The 19,924-nt window shown below is 44.9% G+C and overlaps 2 protein-coding genes across 2 annotated transcripts; one reads left to right on the top strand and one right to left on the bottom strand.

Annotated features, from left to right (window-relative positions):
- Positions 1–2,367: 2,367 nt before the first annotated feature.
- On the bottom strand, positions 2,368–12,179 carry SNIP1 (Smad nuclear interacting protein 1). Its single transcript, XM_037881823.2, has 4 exons — positions 11,743–12,179; positions 11,244–11,346; positions 6,883–7,472; positions 2,368–6,172 (listed from the first exon to the last, which is right to left on the bottom strand). The coding sequence occupies exons 1-4, from the start codon at positions 12,177–12,179 to the stop codon at positions 5,902–5,904; spliced, it is 1,401 nt and encodes a 466-aa protein (XP_037737751.2). The 3' UTR covers positions 2,368–5,901.
- A 348-nt stretch (positions 12,180–12,527) lies between these two features.
- On the top strand, positions 12,528–19,136 carry DNALI1 (dynein axonemal light intermediate chain 1). Its single transcript, XM_037881934.2, has 6 exons — positions 12,528–12,666; positions 13,983–14,122; positions 15,082–15,251; positions 16,256–16,434; positions 16,878–17,042; positions 18,778–19,136. Exons 1-6 carry the CDS (start codon positions 12,586–12,588, stop codon positions 18,811–18,813), a joined length of 771 nt encoding a protein of 256 aa, XP_037737862.1. The 5' UTR covers positions 12,528–12,585; the 3' UTR covers positions 18,814–19,136.
- The last annotated feature ends 788 nt before the right edge of the window (positions 19,137–19,924 follow it).

The raw sequence follows: 19,924 nt of genomic DNA, 5'->3' as shown, positions 1-19,924 counted from the left end.
CCCGGGACCTCCTGCACCAAGCCACCCGCCCAATATCCCCAGCCACCCTGCACCAAGCCACCCCGAACCCCTCAGGGACCCCTATCCACAACACGCCAAGCCCCCCCACCCCCCCCAGGAACCTCCCGCACTGAGACCCCCCGGCATAGAGACCCCCACCCCAGGACCCCCATCCACCCTGTACTGAGAGCACCCTGGCGCACACCCCCCCCAGAGCCTTCCTTCAGCCACCCTGCACTGAGTCCCCTATGGCATCCCTATTCACCCTGCATTCAGAGCCCCCAGCACCATCCACCTGAGCCCTACCCCCACTTACCTCCATCCAGTGCCCCCCCGGTCCCATCCACCCTGTAAGCAAAGCCCTCCCCAGCCTCTGGTGCTCTCATCCAGCCTGCACCAGAGCCCATTCCTGGCACCCCCATCCAGAAACTCCCCCACCCAGCCCCTGGCACCCTCATCCAACCTAGACCCAGACAAGCACTAAAACCTGCCACCCCCTACTCAAGTTCCACCCACCACCCCACAACAAGCCCTTCGTATGCATTTTGAAGGAGATCCACTTCTGTATTTTCACTGCTTAATACTTTCCTAAAGGAAACAGTTTTCATTAGCCTAGTCACCCCTTGCTGTTCTCTGGAGTCAGGTTAATCTCTTACAGTGACCTCACTGTAATCCTATCAGTTGTTCTCCGAATAAGCTTGTCTTTAATTAGCCCTGGTTACTAACTATGCAAACCTCACACGATTTTGTTTTGCTTCTCTAGCAAAATGATCATTTTTTTCTACCTGGCAGTTAGTTTCTTGTAAAGAAAATGTACATCCCCAGGGACATTGGTGGATAGATCAGAATTTTACTGAGATTTTTGAATGAGTTTGGAAGTTTGTAACGTCCTTCATTGTCCCCTTGAACATAGTGTAGCTTGTCAAGGGCTCTGCTCCTGCTGCACCCAGCAATGTGGACCTCCCGCTCTGATTTCTACGCAAATACCACTTACGGTCCAGAAGATTTAGAAATACTAAAGCTACCTCCAGCAAGTGGCTTCATTTGCTCCATTTTTGCTGAAGATTCAAGTTTACTGACACCAGCTAATAAGCACGTGACGCACAGGAGGGCCAGCAAGGCCCTGTCTGCCCTGGAAAGTCGTACTGCTCTAGCTGTACCAGTATAATTAAAGCATTACACCGCTCTTGTGTGGATGCAGTTATGGGACTATAAAGGTGTCCTATCCCCGCATAGCTATTCCTGTATAGGAAAGGGAATAAGCTATACTGGCGTAACTGCATCCACAGTTTGTACCAGTATATCTGTATAATTTAAAATACAAAAAAACCCGCCCCTCCAACATAGTCACATCAGTACAACTGTCAGTGTAGACAGGCCTATGGCACTGACATATTTCATAGCTCTAGTCATGTAGCATGGATTAGGGTTATTAAAGTTTCTCTCTCGGCCGTAGTCAGATATCCAAAGGGGCCAGAAACCAACAGCATTAGTTTCTCATTTGTTCTCTTTTCAGAGTAACAGCCGTGTTAGTCTGTATTCGCAAAAAGAAAAGGAGTACTTGTGGCACCTTAGAGACTAACCAATTTATTTGAGCATAAGCTTTCGTGAGCTACAGCTCACTTCATCAGATGCATACTGTGGAAAGTGTAGAAGATCTTTTTATACACACAAAGCATGAAAAAATACCTCCCCCCCCCCCCACTCTCCTGCTGGTAATAGCTTATCTAAAGTGACCACACTCCTTACAATGTGTATGATAATCAAGGTGGGCCATTTCCAGCACAAATCCAGGGTTTAACAAGAACGTCGGGGGGGGGGGGGTATTTTTTTTGTAAGGAGAGTGATCACTTTAGATAAGCTATTACCAGCAGGAGAGTGGGGGGGGGGCGGGGGGGGGGGGGGGAGGTATTTTTTCATGCTTTGTGTGTATAAAAAGATCTTCTACACTTTCCACAGTATGCATCCGATGAAGTGAGCTGTAGCTCACGAAAGCTTATGCTCAAATAAATTGGTTAGTCTCTAAGGTGCCACAAGTACTCCTTTTCTATTTGTTCTCTTTATAACCTCTCCAGCTGATCCCAGCCTCCTCAATCCCTCCCCCCCCCCCCCCCCTTGAGGTGGGAAGCAACTCCTCTCTTCCTGCTCCATATCCTTCTGAAGACTCACCTCTCCCCAGGACACACTAAGAAATCAGCCAATTAACGATGGCCAGATTAAAGGGTATATGAACAAAAGGCTATATTATAAGAAATATTGATATGTATTCCCTTCCCCTGCGCTACTGCAGTATTAATAAGTACAGTAATAGCCTTGCACCCAGCACCTTTGTTAAAAAACACATTCACCATGCCATTTAAAGCAAGGTCGGATAAAATTCTAGAATTTTAATTTAAAATGGATTTTATACATTTGACTTGATACAAATGTAACATACTTTTGAACATACTGTATGCTAAATACTGTGCCATTTATAACAAAGTGTAGACACAACCATTCAAAAGATACAACTGGTATATTTCCACATACTGTAGTAAAACATTTTTCCATAGGTAAAACTCAGTTCCAAAATGTAAACCTCTGTGATGCTTAGCAAATGGCAGCTAGCTTGAACTGCCGTAAGATATTTTTTAAAAAATGCAAGCTTTTAAACAATTTAAGGAAAATTTGATCATATTTGAATCAATACTTCAATCACCAACGGTAAAACATCACATTGCATTGGTAGTTACTGAGCTGGTCCATGCCCACATTGGGGCAAGCTATTTCCCAGGAACAGCAGAACAGAACAATGGAAAGAAATACTGAGTAAAATTCTTATATTGTCCAAGCAGGACAATTTATGGGCCCAATCCTACAAACACTTAAGCACATCAGTTGCATAATATTAATAGTCCTAACTTTACACACATGCATTTCTAAGTGTTTTCATGGCCTGATACAAGGAGTCATCAGATTTTACACTAATAAAAAAAAGGGCAAGAAATCACTTGCATGTAGATTTGGATGTTGCATTTAGAAAGAGGGTTGCTTTGGTTTTCACACCACCATAGAGTGTTGGTGTACTACAGTTGTTGGATTCCACCACAAGAAACCGGTTTGGTCTAGCATAAAAAAACCCCAACTGATGCAGTACAGCAAAATCAAGATAATAGTTTTGTGCTATTGTACACAGTGTAATCAAGTCTGAAAAGGGTAATTCACAAATCACCACATTGTACACTATTTAGGAATTTCAGTAGACATTTCATACATCCAGACACATGACTGGACATGACTTCAGCCTGAAGCAAATCAATGCCACTCCTTAGACGGAGCGGAAAGGGTCACAAATCAGCAACATCAAGAAGTGTATAAATAGTGAACAAATCTGAAAAAGTGTTCTACTCATATTTTTCATCTCACCATTACATCACAGCTATGAGTATTTGAGCTCTGTCTCTTCTCTTTGTGGAAGGAAGATCCATTCTAATGGGCCAGTGTCATAATCAGTACCGCACTTTATTAGGCTTTATATGTTCTGTTTTGTCTAACTAGGTTAAACCTGTTGAGCTAGTTGCAGCCAACATTTTAAATTTTAAAAATAATCCAAATGTGCTGGTGACACTTTCTGAAAAAAGTAAAGATTTAGGGCAAACTAGCCCATCTTTCATAGTATTGGTTGAATCCGTCAAGTCATATAATCTGTTTGGTGATCTAGGCACCCCTTAATGAATATATGTCCACATTCCAGAAGATGCAACACAACAGAAAATCACAGACACTAAACTTGGTTAGATACCATGCAGCCACGCAAGCGTTTCAGGCATTGCCCAGCAATAGCAGATGTGCACACAGCTCTGGTTTGAGCCATATGCACCCCTCTCTCACTTTCAGAACAAACTCACTGCATTTTTAAGAGTGTACAGATAGGATCCCCCAGAGTAGAACATAAAATCACCTAGCTGGAGTCTTTGGTGACCTCAGTACCTGATGGGTGTACATGCAGATTACAAAACAAACATGCAACAGCACACAGACACCAAAAACTAGGATGGCTTGGGTGCTGCCGGTAGAAGTGAGACACTGCTCAGCTCTGCAAGAAGTATAATCAGCACTGGTTTGAATTACATGTGATCACTCCGATTTTAAAGCAGACACACAAAATAATCTTCAAGTGTACGCACGCAGATCTGCCACTGAGCCATGAAACCACATTAATGCCATTTGTAAGGATGAGAGATTTCACCCTACGACTGGTACTCCTGCTTTTTATGATGAAATAATGTAGTACTATAGTATTAACAAAAAATAAAAGTAATGAATTACCAAACGTAATACAATTCTAGAATTATCTATGTTTCACCCATCTATCCTTTCCTTGAATGTATTACAGCATTCTAAACAATGCCTACCCTCAATATTAGAATTTCCCCCATCCTCTCTTTTTGTATTTGTGCGTTTTTATTAAAAATATATATAGTATCTATTTCAGAAAATATAAAGCAAGCTGGACACTAGAAAAACGTTACAACTAAAGGCAGCTAGGGCTAAATTTACAAATTCTTTATTTAAAAACCCCAGAGTACATATAAAGGACAGTCTGCTATCCAAAACACATTCTTCTTATACCTACTGTTTGAAAACCCGCATGTACACCCCATATTTACACAATAAACTTTAGTTGTGTGTATAATATACAACTTATGTATATACACACAAGAAGTATATACATAACACATGAAGACAGTATGTGCCCATACATCACAAATACGAGGGAAAATTAGTAATCAAAGTGAAATAAGTTACATTTCTTATATCACAAGGTAAAACTCAGGAAGCAGATGTCTGAATATATGCAAATCTAAATAGTTCCATGTTTTGAAAATGTTTCTCTGAAACAAACTTCACAATTATAAAGTATTGACTGTTTTCTGTTACATGCAGGTGAAAAAGTATTTCAGACATGACAGTACGATATTTTCCATAACATAAAATTTGAAAAAAATAGTGCAAATTATGGTTAAAACATTGGATATTTTTCTTTTTGATGGTAACATAATTAAATGCAGAAATTATGTGAAATGATTCATGGGTCAGAGTGGTGTCAAAGTCACAAAGAAACTAGCTTCAAATATGGACAAAAATCAGCATCCAGAGGCAACGTCAGCAAACATTTGCAACATACTGAGTGCATACAGCCTTCGACAGCAAGCCACGCTATCATAGCTTCAGGTCCCATGAAGCATTTTCTTTCTTTTCAAGCTACACTGCTTATAAATTACAAGGTATTCTGGTGAAATGTCCTTCCCTGAAAAATCATTTCAATGCAAACTGGCTACCCAAATCATATGAATACAAAGAGAAGATTTGCAACATATCTTCCTTTTCAGTGACACAAACCTGATCAATTCCTCTGCTTAGTGAGTGGTTTGCTGTGCGTACATTTCAGCAAATCACATCAAATAATTGGACACTACAAAACATCAGATCATGTTCACTGTAACTAAGATTCTAGTTAAGAATAAAGGAGCAATTTCAAAGGATTGTCGACAAAAGAGTTTGCAAAACCATGTTCTTTTTAAAAATGCCTATTTTGTTCCATATCCTTTAAGTACAACCTTACATATTTATTTTTATATGTGATGAAGAGCTCCATCCCTGGAACTCTCACTTTCAGGTGCCTTCTATTTTATTTGGGAGAATCCTCTTAAAGCAAAAGCTGTATTTCCTGATGAATTTCAAAACTACAAAGGAGATGAGTAAGTCAGGAGTTTCCCAAAATTAACTACAGTGAGAGCTGATCAGCAACAGAGGAAAGACTTTAAGGCAATAAGAGGCATCAGTGCTGTGATGCTCCAACGTTCACATCCAGATTCAAGTTCTACTGGAAGAAGATCTTTGAAGTCTCTTTCTGATCCGTTAACTGTCTGACTCTTCCTCCTCCTCTTCTTCCTCCTCCTCCTCATCTGGTTTCCTGTCCACCTCAGATGTATCTGAAGATTCATGGAGAAGGACATATTCCCTGCTGCTGAACCCAAACTTCAGCACATCCTTTTCTTTCAATTCATAGTAACGCTGAGGTTCAATCCGTTGGTTATTTAGAAAAGTACCATTGCCAGAGCCAAGGTCAATGATGTAAGGCTTGACTCTGCGGCCAACTGTACCATCGGCACGGGTGTACTCCACAAGCCTGGCGAAGACAGAAAACCTTTAAACCATAATGATAGTATAACCAGCCACTTTATGCTGTTAATAAAAATGGAGATGGATCTTTCAGAATAACTTCAAGATCGCTAATACCTCAATTTCCAAAAATCTCATTAAATACAGAAAGTTAAGTCTCTGAAAAGATATGAGGCACTTAGCCTGCCTATATAATTCTCTCCATATAGAATGAGCTGAAGTTAAATGAAAGCCTGTGCCATGTTTTAAACATTAAAAAGATCAAGATTAGTAATATACAAATTGTTAAACCAGAATAATTAATTCCATCAACGAACAGCAACTCTGCCTCCAGCGGTGGGCAATCCCTGCTGCTTCAAAGGAAAGCCAGCACCCCATATTGTGTTGGGCCAATCTGGAAATGCTCCTTTTCACCTATTAATCAAAACTACAAGTGTTACTCCAGTTCCAATGTATGTCTAATTCTATTTTGACTACTGCTGTACTCTTTGCCTTACTTAAAGGCTGCCTATGGTTAGATGTGAGGAATCAAAGGTAATTTTGATTACCACTAAAAGGATATGCAGCTGTTGTATGTAAAATCTGGCTAATTCTGAAATAGAAAATAAATTTATAAATGTACTAGTTTGCAGAGGATTTTGAGTACCCTACATGCCATTCACTTCTAGCCTCCACTACAATCCGGTTTCCTAGGCGGACACAGTGAGTAACACTTACCGATACTGAAACACAGCATGCTGTTTGGAGCAAGAGGGGTGGTCAATAGGAATATCTGCGATTCTTCGGTGCCTGCCCAGCAGGTAAGCACTCTGTCTGTGGATGTACATGACTGGGAGAACCTCATCATTCTTAAAAGGGTAGAGACGCCATCGTTTCTTTGGAATCCGAGCTTCCGGGGGCTCACTATATTTAATCACAACACCTCGGAAGGTGTTTGAATCCTCTAGGAGTGCACCAGACAGTTCAAAACTTGGTTTCTCTTTATTTGTTGGATCTTTGTCTTTATTTTCACCATCAGGTTTCCCAAGGTCCAGAGTCTCATCACCACTGCTTGCTTCATTCTTCTGGCGATGCTCACGTCTTCTCTCATTATAAAATTCCCTCTCATCTTGCTGCTCACGGAGATTTTGGGTATCCCTCTCTCTTTCATACCCTCGACCTCCTGGCCTTTCATTGGGATTTTTCCTTCTCTTTGAATGATCTCTGTGTCTGTCTCTGTCACCATTTCTATCTCGTCTGTGTTCTTGCTCTGACTGACCTCTGTGCTGTCGTTCCTCATGTCCTCTCCGGGAATGGTCATCTCGCTCCTGTAACAAAGAAAACCTTACAGCGATCTATTTAGAATTAAGGATGAAAAAACACGGGGAATTTTGTTTGGTCTTTAAAATTTCAATTTAATACGAAACTATAGAACAAAACTCAATCAAGTATACAGGTTTTTAAAAAGTGGATGAAAATTACTTCCTCATTCACCTGCTAAGACCCATGTTTAGGTCTCTGAGTTAGAGCAGATAACATTAGCTCCAGAAGAGAATACAGACCTACAATCCCTGCACTGAATTAGGGGGTTGATGAGATGACTGACTGTTCAGGGAATATGTAACCATGAACTCATGTTTTGTAAGATAAATATAAGCAGAATAGTTTTTTCAGTTACTTTATTCTAAAAAGTAGAGGTTCTTGAGTTGCATACAGTTTACTAGTATTTGGCTTCTTAGCTTAAATTGTATATTATTATAAACGTTTATATTATGGTAGTACCCCAAAAGCCTCACTGAGGATTATGCTGGGTCCTGTACAAACAGAAAAGATAATCCTTGGCCTGTAAGGTTTACAATCTAAAAAAATAAATTAAAATATTTGATATTTTCTATGGTCTAACAGTTTGGTCACTTCCACGCATGGGAAAAAACCACCTAAACCAAGTTTCCAAACTACTGCTCTTCTACTGACATTTCACAGAGCAATGTTAAGAATAAATTTTCCTAATATTTTGTCTATTCAGTTTTCTGCATGTTTCAGTACTATTGACACTTGCATAAACCCTAAATCTTTCTTCCCTCAGAATTCTTCTGCTTTGTCTGCTTATTCCTTGCCTGAACTCAACAGCCACAGTTTTCTAGTCATTCCATTATGCAACCCTCTTTGCAAGAGATTCCTCTCATGGTTTATCTCACTTACCAACATCCCATATCTTGGTTCTCAGTTTCCCCAAGAAGGGTACCATGGACCACATGTATGAGTAACACTCTGGAGGAGCACTGTACAATATTAAAGTTGGAAAAATAATCCCCAACTATAACAACTCAGTAATTTTTATGTTAACGATTTAGGCCCCATCTACACTACAACTTATGTCAGGAAAACTTATGTTGCCCAGCGGTGCGAAAAAACCCCAAAACACCCCCTTGAGCAACGTAAATTTCGCCAGCATAAGTGGCAGTTGTAGAGCTTCTCCTGCTGACAAAGCTACCATCGCTCATTAGGGGTGGTTTCATTATGTTGACAGGAGAGCTCTCTTCCGTTGGCAAAAAGCTGCTGGCTACATAGAATCATAGAACGAGAGGTCATCTAGTCCAGTCCCCTGCACTCAAGGCAAGACTAACCTGCTCTGAATCTCCAATGATGAAGATTCCACAACCTCCTTAGGCAATTTATGCCGGTTCTTAACCACCCTGAGAGTCAGGAAGTTTTCCTAACATCCAACCTAAACCTCCCTTGCTGCAATTTAATCCCATTGCTTCTTAACCTATCCTCAGAGGTTGAGAAAAACAAATTTTTCTTCATCCTCCTTGTAACAACCTTTTACATACTTGGAAATTGTTATCTTGTCCCCCCTCAGTCTTCTCTTTCCCCGACTAAACAAATCCATTTTTTTCAATCTTCCCTCATAGGTCATGTTTTCTAGACCTTTAATCATTTTTGTTGCTCTTCTCTGGACTCCAATTTGTCCACGTCCTTCCTGAAATGTGGCACCCAGAACTGGACGCAATACTCCAGTTGAGGCCTAATCACAGCAGAGTAGAGTGGAAGAATTACTTCTTGTGTTTTGCTTACAACACTCCTGCTAATACATCCCAGAATGATGTTCACTTTTTTTGCAACAGCGTTACATTGATGACTCATATCTAGCTTGTGGTCCACTATGACCCCCAGATCCCTTTCCGGAGTACTCCTTCCTAGGCAGTCATTTCCCATTTTGTACGTGTGCAACTGATTGTTCCTTCCTAAATGGAATACTTTGCATTTGTCCTTATTGAATTTCATTCTGTTTACTTCAGACCATTTCTCCAGTTTGTCCAGATCATTTTGAATTTTAATCCTATCCTTCAGAGCACTTGCAACCCCTCCCAGCTTGGTATCGTCCGCATCCAATAATATTAAAGAAACTGGCACATGAAACTGCAAGGCCAATAGCAAGGATTTGTAATAAATCCCTGAACAAGGGGCATTGGCTATGACTGGAAAATTGCTAATATAGTATCATTTTTAAGAAAGGGAAAAAAAGTGATCCGGGAAACTACAAACCTGTTATTTTGACCTCACTTGTATGAAAGGTCTTGGAACAAATTTTGAAAGAGAAAGTAGTTAAGGGAATAGAGCTAAACAGTAACTGGTATAAAATACAACATGGTTTTACAAAAGACAGACCGTGCTAGACCAACCTGATCTTTTTCTTTGAGAAGATAACGATTTTTTAGACGAAGGAAATCCAGTAGCTCTTATCTACCTGGATTTCAGTATGCATTTGATATAGTTCCACATGACAAATTATTAGTTATAGTGGAGAAGATAGGGATTAATATTAGAACTGAAAGGAGTTCCTCAGGGATCAGTGTTGGGACCTATCTTATTTAAAATTTTTATTAATAACCTTGGCACAAAAAGTGGGAGTGTGCTAATAAAATTTGCAAATGACACAAAGTTGGGCAGTACTGCCAATTCCAAGGAGGACTGAAATATCATACAAGAGGCTCTTGATGACCTTGAAAACTGGAATAATAGAAATGGGTTGAAATTTAACAATGCAAAGTGCAATTAGGGACTCCAAGAATTTTTGCTATAAGCTGGGGACATATCAGTTGGATGCAACAGAGGAGAAAGACCTAGGTGCACTGGTTGATCACAGGATGACTAGGAGCATCAGGTGAGGTATTTCCTGCAGAGACAGGGAAGTGTTATTCCCATTATACAAGGCATTGGTGAAACTTCATCTGGAATACTGTGTGCAGTTCTGGTCTCCCATGTTTAACAAAGATGAATTCAAATTGGAACACGTGCAGAGAAGGGCTACTAGAATAATCAGAGGAATAAAAAGCCTACCTTACGGGAGGAGACGCAAGGAGCTTGGCTTGTTTAGCCTGACAAAACAAAGGCTGAGGGGAGACATGATTGCTCTCTATAAATACATCAAAGGGATAGATATCCAGGAGGGAAAGGAGTTATTTAAGTTAAGCACAGCATTCCACATTTTCAGTTTTTGCAGTAACTCAGCCAGAGATTGTGGGTCTAGTATAGGAGTGGATGGGTGAGGTTCTGTAACCGATAACATGCAAGAGATCAGACGAGATGATCATAATGGTCCCTTTTGGCCTTAAAGTCTATGAATCCTGCTGCTGTCACCAAGGCCCCAAGAGAGCGTACTACTCCACCTGATCAGAATCCTGTACCTGGGTGTGACAACACTGAAATCAACAGCACTCTGTGCAAATGGAACAGCTTGCAGGGTAAGGTATACCATGACACAGTCCTGACATTCTTACTGAATCATTAATAGCTAATCCCTGTGGATACTCAACCATTTACAGCAAAATCTGAGGTAGTTATAATTTGTTTATTTTTAAGAGTTAAATATAGGTTCCTAAATATACAAATTACAACAACTGATAAAAGAAAATACTGGGGTAATCAAGTGACACATTAGTCACATCGCCCCATTTAGACCCAGTTCCCACATGTTACTCCATGGAGACAGACAACTGTGGTTTCACAGATCCCCATGGACTTCAAGGAGGAGATTAATCATGTGGAATAATTTTCAGCACTGGGCCCTTAGTAGTTAATATCCAGTAAATTACCTGCTTTACTTTGACTACAATATGATGAGGGCTTCTACTTCTTTTACTTCGAGGAGACTTGCTTCTTTTAGCAGAGGACTTGTTCTTTCTTTTTGCTGGTGACCTTTAAATATTAAAAAGATAATTTGTTGGGTCCACAGTCCCCAAGAAAAAAAAGGAAAGGGAAAGTTTGTGCAAAATGCACATGGTAATTTAACCTTGACCTATAGCTACCCCTGCACTGTATTGCGTCGCGGGAGGATGGGGTGACGGTGAAGGGTTGGAGGGTCTCCCCACTGTGTGTACTGGGGGTGGGGGAGATGAACCGGCCTTACAGGAGGAAGAGGGGGATGAGGAGGAAAGATTTGAGCGGGGGGGGAGGAATGGGAAATCTCCGGTGGGGGCCGGGACGGGGGGGGGGGGGGGCTCTCCCCGGGGGCACGGGGTCCCTGAGCACAAGGCGGTCCGGCAGCGACACAGGGACCGCCCGGGAGGACTAGCGGGGTCTGGCGGCCGGTACCTGCTGCGGCCCGGGCGGGCCGGGCCCTGCTCGGCGGGGGGGGACTGGCTGCCCCGGGCGGAGCGGGGCCGCCGGGGGCTCCGCTTCTCCGCCGCTTCCGGTTGCTCCTGCCGCCGCCGCTTCCGCCGCCGCCGCTCGGTCTCGGCCTCCTCCATGGCTGCGGCCGCAAGCCCCCGGCAGGCGGGGACGCAGCGGCTGCGCGAGGCCCCGCCAGTCACAGGCCAACGGGAAGAGAGACTCCGTCCCCGCCCGCTTCCGCTTCCGGGGCGCAGCGCGCGCGGCCAGCCGGAAGCACAGCCGCCAGGGGGCGGGGCCGCGCGGGCCCGGCAGCTCCGCTCATGGCGCACGCGCCGACTGGGATGGGCGGGGCGCAGGGGCTGGGAGCGAGCGGGGGGCGGGGTTTGCGCGAGGACACGGGGGAGCGAGCGCGCCGCCATATTGGGATCCCAGAAACCCTGGGCCCGCGCAGCCCCAGCCGGGCTCTCTGCGGGGGGGCCCGCTCGGGGGACGGCTGGGCCGCGTGGGCCCGAGGAGCGGTTCCCCGCCTACGGAGGCAGCGAGTGAGATCCCTTGATCTCGCTCACGTCTGAGGGGCCGGCCGAGACGCTTTACACTCTACGCATGCGCACGGCGCAGGTGCACTCATCTACCTCCCCCCAGCACACCTGCTACGGCGCATGCGCGTCCAGCCGTCGTCTGCTGCTTTTTGCATATGAGTCTTCGTGGCTTTACCGCTCACGAGCGCGGAGGGGGGACGTCATGACGAAACGACGCTCGCGCGGCCCGTTGTTGCCATGGTGACGGTACACCGCTCACGGGGAGAGTGCGGGCCCCCGAGCCGCCATGATCCCCCCGGCGGACTCGCTGCTCCGCTACGAGACCCCGGTGCTGGTGAGCCGCAACCCGGAGAAGCGCTCCCCGAAGGTGAAGGGCTGCGGGGGACGGGCCCGGCAGGCGGGTGGGGGGCGAACTGGGGGATATTGGGGGGAGCCGCGGGGCGGGGGGGGCTGAGCTGTGAGGAAGGGGGCTCGTGGGGGGGGGGCCGGGGCGGAGCTGGGGGTACGCGGGGCGGGGGCTCGTGGGGGGCCAGAGTGGGGGGGGCTCGTGGGGGGGGCAGGGCGGAGCTGGGGGTATGTGGGGCGGGGGCTCGTGGGGGGGGGCGGAGCTGGGGGTACGCGGGGCGGGGGCTCGTGGGGGGGGGCCGGGGCGGAGCTGGGGGTACGCGGGGCGGGGGCTCGTGGGGGGGGGCCGGGGCGGAGCTGGGGGTACGCGGGGCGGGGGCTCGTGGGGGGGGGCCGGGGCGGAGCTGGGGGTACGCGGGGTGGGGGCTCGTGGGGGGGGGCGGGGCTGGGGGTATGCGGGGCGGAGCTGGGGGTACGCGGGGCGGGGGCTCGTGGGGGGGGGCCGGGGCGGAGCTGGGGGTACGCGGGGCGGGGGCTCGTGGGGGGGGGGGGGCCGGGGCGGAGCTGGGGGTACGCGGGGCGGGGGCTCGTGGGGGGGGGGGCCGGGGCGGAGCTGGGGGTACGCGGGGTGGGGGCTCGTGGGGGGGTACGCGGGGCGGAGCTGGGGATACGCGGGGTGGGGGCTCGTGGGGGGGGGGCCGGGGCGGAGCTGGGGGTACGCGGGGTGGGGGCTCGTGGGGGGGTACGCGGGGCGGAGCTGGGGATACGCGGGGCGGAGCTGGGGGTACGCGGGGCAGGGGCTCGTGGGGGGGGCAGGGCGGAGCTGGGGGTACGCGGGGCGGGGGCTCGGGGGGGGGCCGGGGCGGAGCTGGGGGTACGCGGGGCGGGGGCTCGGGGGGGGGGAGGGGAGAGGTATGTAAAGGATGGAGCATGTTTGAAGCCTAAGATGGGGACTCTGGGGGTGACCCTGTTGCGGGGTGGGGGGTGAAAGAGATGGAGACATAGGGAGCCTTGTGTGTTTGTCAGTAGAGTCCTTAAAGGGCAATAAAGAGCCTGCTTCTCGCTACTTTTCCTTCCCCACGTGTGCTGACGGTCTTTGTGGGGAAGGGCTTTCTCTTTTCTCCTGACTTGCATAGATCCTCTGAACATGTGGGAGAGGGGTGTGTGAATGGGAAGGAAGGAGTGGGGGTAGTGGAGGATGAGGGGGAGGTTGGCTTCCCTTGTGGGATCAGTGGCCTCCTTCTCTGCCCCAGTGTCTCTCTGGGGTCTGCTTCGGCACACGCCATGGCTGGAATGTGTGCCCTGCCTGTATAGTCCCGGGATGTTTCTCATTTGCAGGCGCGTTCTTTGAAAGTGAGTCCTCAGCAGCCTGTGTCAACAGGACCTGTGCCACCTCCTCCAAAACCCAAGACAACTCCTACATCTGTAGATCCAACAAAACAAGCAGAAGAAATCTTAAACGCAATCCTGCCACCAAGGTAAGAAGCTCCTCTTTCTCCCTTTCACCATGGTTCTAGGATCGCAGGAGGAGTCAGCAATGTAAAATTCTAACCTGGAGGGCAAGGGAGAGGCAGGCAGTGAGGGGGTCTGGAAGTTGGGATTCAGTGAATGTCACAAAATGGTGTTGGGGAGAGAGTGGTGGATGGATTTCTAGGTAAATGAAATATTTGTGCCTGTCAATGAATGTGGCCCATCTAATAGCTGGTTATTTGTGCTGGGTGATGAGTGGTAGTTAAATAAGTATGTTGTCTAATTTGTAACAATATTGGCTCTTTCTGAATCTGACAAAGATGCTTTCCTCAATGACGTACTGAGGTAGCAAATGGCCCTGATTAATTATACATCAGTTTTTAAAGTAATATAATCGAAATTTTTTCCTGACATTGCAGTATCAGACACAAATCAGCAGTCCCCAAGCCTTTTTAAGTCTTGTGTCTTGCTTGATGGTCGTGTAGTGTGCAGTTAGCCATGTTTGCTGTCATCCAAGTGTTGTGTAGCTAAAAGTTCCTGCCTTGCTAGACTACTTTCAGGGATCATTTCTATAGTTTGTAACTAGAGAAGTGTGCATGCATGTGTAAAATGCCGGCGCTCCCTCTGCTGTTGAAATGCCAGTTCAGCAGGGATAATGAAAGATGTGAAGGCAGCATTTGTTTAAGGATCAGGGCAGTGATCGGAAGCTGTGCTGACATTGTCTCTCAGTTGTAATGACTATGGAGGGTGGAGAGAATGCTTGTATTGCACACTTCTGTGAACAAAAAATGGGATTCTTTCAGTCTGTGGTGGAAATCAGTGCTCAAGCATATGCTTGATCAAACCATATCCAGAGGCAGCTCCTAGGTTGTTTCTGATAGCAGTCAATGCTTTTATTGGCAGTGAAGCTATGATGAAAGCAATGAATATGGCTAACAAACTAAGCTGTGCTGCTTTTGTGATGCAGAGAATGGGTGGAAGACAATCAGCTATGGATTCAGCAGGTGTCCACCACTCCCAGTACCCGAATGGATGTAGTTCATCTGCAGGAAGAGCTGGATCTCAAACTACAGCAAAGACAGGCTCGAGAAACTGGGATTTGTCCTGTCCGCAGGGAACTCTACTCACAATGCTTTGGTTAGTGAATGCATCCAGGTCCCAGAAATCATAGCAGAAGGCTTATTTGAATGATACTAAAACACCTGAAGTTTCTGAATAGCTCAGGACATAGGGAATGGGAAATAGAGACTTTCATCTAAGGTGTATGGGTTCCAGTCTACCCCGGTCAATAGGGAATGAGAATCATTACCATCCCATGCCTGTTTGATGACCTGTTGATCTTGGTTTAGTTCCTGGTGCAGAGATCGACATCAGAATTAACACAAGTAGGCCCCTGTGTGACGTCTCAGCGAAGAACCCAAGGTTAGAATGGACATACATTCTAGAAAGAGAAATCTAAAGAGAAATTTTCCTCTTTCAGCCTAAATGGGTCCTACAGGGCAGGGTTGAGGCACACTGACAGGAGACAGTGCATGTGGGAAGCTTGCACTGTTATTAAACATACTGTACTTGCCCTCTTGAGGCTGCCCAGTCTGTCACTCTAGCATCTCTCACTACCATGTATAGATGAAGCCCAGTTGCAACAGGAGTGCTTCCTCTTAGTGTCAGCTTGTATACAGAATAGTATTTTAAAAAAAAAATCTATATACAAGCTGACACTGAGGAGGTGTTACTGTGGCAACAGAGCATTGAAGAGTAAGCTGGGATCTGTTGCATATTTGCATGGGAGGGAAAGATTCATCCAACCACACTTAGAACATACTCCAGTAACTAGATTAATTCATCTTAAATTATTAAACATCTTGGTAACACTATGCTAGTCCTCCAGCTGCTACAGACCAACTCCGGAGGCTGGAGGAAGACACCAGCCACTGGTTTAGAGAGAATTCTTATTAATATAATTGATTTGTAATTCCTTAGCAATAGGAAGCTTCAGGTCTACACTGCCTTGCCTTGAACACCTCAAATGTCATGGCCATAATTACCTTGCCAGGCACACTGGCCCATGTCAAAATGTTTGTCTTGATACTTACGTAAACATTTTCCCTCTATCTTTGCTGTTACGCCCTTTTTATTTAAAGATGAACTTATCCGTGAGGTTACGATTAACTGTGCAGAGCGGGGACTGTTGCTGCTTCGAGTCAGAGATGAAATCCGAATGACCATCGCTGCCTATCAGACACTGTATGAGAGCAGTGTTGCCTTTGGTATGAGGAAGGCATTACAGGCTGAGCAGGGCAAATCTGACATGGAAAAGAGAGTAAGTGGTGCTGATAACTTCATAATTTACCTGTGATCTGGCACACAAATGTCTCTTATCTTCCTCATGCTGGCTCAGCAGATCATATTTTCTCACATATCTAGTAGAGCTTTCTGACATTTTTTGCAAACAAAATCAACCAACAAAACCTTCACTGTTTTTCACTCAGCTCCACTACTCACATTTGAGTCGTTTTCTGATTTCATCAATAAACTCGTTCAAAATATGCCATTTAGATTTTTTTTTTAACTTTCTAGTTCCACTGGGTGGCAGTACAGATCATCAAAACACACATCTTGCTGATTCCCTGAGGCTGCTTTTTAATGGATAAATTGGCTATTATCATTTTTATTCTTCAAAGACTGTAAAATGCATAACTTATATCTTCATTGTATTTCACAAACATAGCAATGAATGTCAGGCATATCTATGTTCTTTAAAAGATTGCAGAATTAGAAGATGAAAAGCGAGAGTTGGAAAGACAAGTGAATGAGCAGAAAGCTAAATGCGAAGCTATTGAAAAACGTGAAAGTGAAAGGCGGCAGGTAGAGGAGAAGAAACATGGTGAAGAGGTGCAGTTCTTGAAACGAACTAATCAGCAGTTGAAGGTTAGTAAAAAACCCTGACTGCAATGTCTTAGTAGGAAAACAACTGAAATATTTGCTTTGTAAATAATAGGGAGTCCGGTGGCACCTTTAAGACTAATATTTATTTGGGCATAAGCTTTTGTGGGTAAAAAACCCACTTCTTCAGATGCATGGAGTGAAAATTACAGATGCAGGCATTATTATACTGACACATTATTATACTTCTCTTCATGTGTCAGTATAATATCCTATCCACCTGCTGACCTTCACAGCTTGCTTGTGGGTCAGCGGCAACTTTGGGATTTAGTTGAAGAGCTTTTGGATAGGTCTTTTGTTACAAATTTAAATGTGTGTGTTTCCAGTAGAGGGCAAAGTAATTGTTTGGAAGAAACTTGAATCTGAACCTGTCACATGGGCTGATTCTGTGAATCCCTAATTTTTTATAACCACATGTCTTCAGCTGCATTGGAATCTCAATCTTTAGGGGAACTCGTTGGCAATATCACTACATTTTCTGGGAGCTTCCCGTCTCTCTCTCCTGTTGTGCAGTAGAATTAGAGATAGTAAATGGTAGTGACGCATTACTAACTGGGTTCCTAAGGCAGGAAGCATTTGCTTTGATCAGATTAAAGCATAACTACTGTATTGTAACTAGTAGTACTTCTCCAGTTGTCTGCTAGTGCTGTCTCCTGGAGCCAGAATACGTCAAAATAACTCTTCCAATGGCTGTGCTTGGCTGGTTGATACATGTGGATCACAGCAGTCTAGTTCTCTGAGACAGAAGGAGTAACTCTCACTCTAAAACAAAGCACCCTGGCTTTGGCAATTAAGATGCTTCTCCAGGCCAAAAATATTTAATTTGATGGAAGCAGGGTTTGTGTTAGCTGATCCCAGGATAACATGTCTTTCTTTGCTGTTGAAAAGTTACTTCATGCTTGTGGTAAAAATATCTATTTAAAGCAACCCAGAACCTTCCTGGCCAGAACTAAATCTCTTTACTTAGCACTCAGAGCTACTTTCCTTATCTTTGACTTTATCACATTTACACTCAAGACTTCCTCAGATAATGTTAGTTTCAGACCACCTTGCAGAGTCTTAGGCCACAGAATGGGGTAGCCATTAGACCAAGGATATGCTGCTACCAAATCCATATTCCTTTCCTGAGCCAGAAGTATTTATAAAGAGCTGTACACTTACAATTGCTACCACTTATTTTGTTGATTTAAGTACTGGAAGTTACATACAGTACAAGCTCCCTGTGCATTAGTAGCAAGTTCTTTTATCCAGGACTTGGGCGTCAAGTTGTCTCTGTGACTGAAAAATTTGCAGTTCCCAGATACTTTTGTTTGAGTCAGAGCTTGCATTCCAAACCCTGAGAGCCAAATGTTTAATTTAGCAAGCATAATACAGCCTGAAATCAGAGACCAAACCACTTTTTCAGCAACTTTTATTTAATTTCATTTTCAGTACTTTACGTTATAAAATGGGTCTTACACTGAATAGAACCAAGACCAACTTTTAGTTTTCTTATAATGCAACACATCTGTACCAAGAATGAAACAAACTAATTTATAAAACATGGAGTAAGGAATGAAATAATCAGGAGAAAATCCTGGCCTGGTTCCGCTGGAGTATTCAAATAACTTCCTAGCATCCTCGCTCTGGAAACAATGGAAAACTGTCGCCTTTCAGCAATGGTGGGTGGGGGTGTAGATTGAGTCTAGTGAACTTAATGAGTTGTTTGTTTGTCTTTCAGGCCCAACTTGAAGGCATCATTGCACCAAAGAAGTAGATTTCCTTGTGGGGCCCTGCAGGAAGAACTCATGAAATCTTTCTCTCAGCAAGGCCGTTGTGGTTAGTGACCCAGGTCTGTCTCCTTCATAAAGTGATCCTGATTTCCACACTTAAAGTAACTAGAAACATTGCAGTTGTATTCCTTCTCCCCTTCCCTAGTCTAATAGATTAAAATGTTTTGCTAATTACTGTGACCTCATTTTCAGTGACTTTTCAGCATCCAGCTCTTTGTATGCTGAACATGTCTGGGATTTGCCTCTGTGATTCTCTAACCTATCACTGTTAAGGTCATACTATTTTTAATAAACTTTTTTTACATTAGCACTTCTGCCTCTATAGATCTGTTAGATGCTGTACAGATTTCAGAAGTACCATACACAAAGCATTGGACTAATATGAAATGGAGGGTACCGTTCAAATACTCATTCTGCTAAAATGAATGTATTTTGTTTCTGGGGTGGAAGCAGGTCCAGACTCATGAGCTTTCTATTAAGCTTGATGTGAATGGTAAGGGGCCAGCCTGCTTTCTGCTCTTCTGAGCTGTATGTGTGGGAAAGATGCTGTAACATTGCTAGCCTGCTTTTCCTCATCCCAGTCACTTGTCTGGCCCAGCACCTTCATTGCTACTGTATAATGCATCCCACATCTGACTATTTTCAGTGCATGTCTGTGACACGCTGTACTTCCTGCTGAGCTCTAGCATACATCACATGTACCTCCCTGGAATAAAAATTTATAAAACAGGACAGAATGCAACTGGGTACCTTTGGCTCCAGTGTTCAACAGGCAGTTGGTGGGGCACTCTAACAATTTAAAAGTGCTGGTCTTAGTTAAGAAAGGGCAGGTTTCGGTGCATTTTCTGCCTTTCCTAGCAAGGGCCATATCTACCCCAATGGAAGGTTAAATTCTTGGAACCTTGTTATGGCCCAGAGCCCAGCTTGGTTCCAACCCTGAGTTCTCTTTACTATTCTGTTTATAGTTCATCACTAGTGTTAAACATGCACAATTACCACATTGCCCACCCAACGAAAAGTGTGATCACTTGGTGTCCTCAGTTCCCTTCAGCAAGTAGAACACCTACGTAATCCCCAGCCATCCAGCCAAGGGGG

Source organism: Chelonia mydas, chromosome 19 (genome assembly GCF_015237465.2).
Source record: "Chelonia mydas isolate rCheMyd1 chromosome 19, rCheMyd1.pri.v2, whole genome shotgun sequence".
NCBI classification, from domain to species: Eukaryota; Metazoa; Chordata; order Testudines; family Cheloniidae; genus Chelonia; species Chelonia mydas.
The sequence above is the reverse complement of the archived record's forward strand: the minus strand, read 5'-3'. Positions and strand labels throughout refer to the sequence as shown.

Excerpts from the sequence above, each read along its gene's own strand:
- SNIP1 (XM_037881823.2), bottom strand. The coding sequence starts at position 12,179 with ATGGCGGCGCGCTCGCTCCCCCGTGTCCTCGCGCAAACCCCGCCCCCC. Across the intron at positions 11,347-11,742 it reads GCCCGCCCGGGCCGCAGCAG|GTCACCAGCAAAAAGAAAGA; the intron begins GTACCGGCCGCC and ends TAATATTTAAAG. Across the intron at positions 7,473-11,243 it reads TTGTAGTCAAAGTAAAGCAG|GAGCGAGATGACCATTCCCG; the intron begins GTAATTTACTGG and ends TCTTTGTTACAG.
- DNALI1 (XM_037881934.2), top strand. The coding sequence starts at position 12,586 with ATGATCCCCCCGGCGGACTCGCTGCTCCGCTACGAGACCCCGGTGCTG. Across the intron at positions 12,667-13,982 it reads CGGAGAAGCGCTCCCCGAAG|GCGCGTTCTTTGAAAGTGAG; the intron begins GTGAAGGGCTGC and ends TCTCATTTGCAG. Across the intron at positions 16,435-16,877 it reads AATCTGACATGGAAAAGAGA|ATTGCAGAATTAGAAGATGA; the intron begins GTAAGTGGTGCT and ends GTTCTTTAAAAG.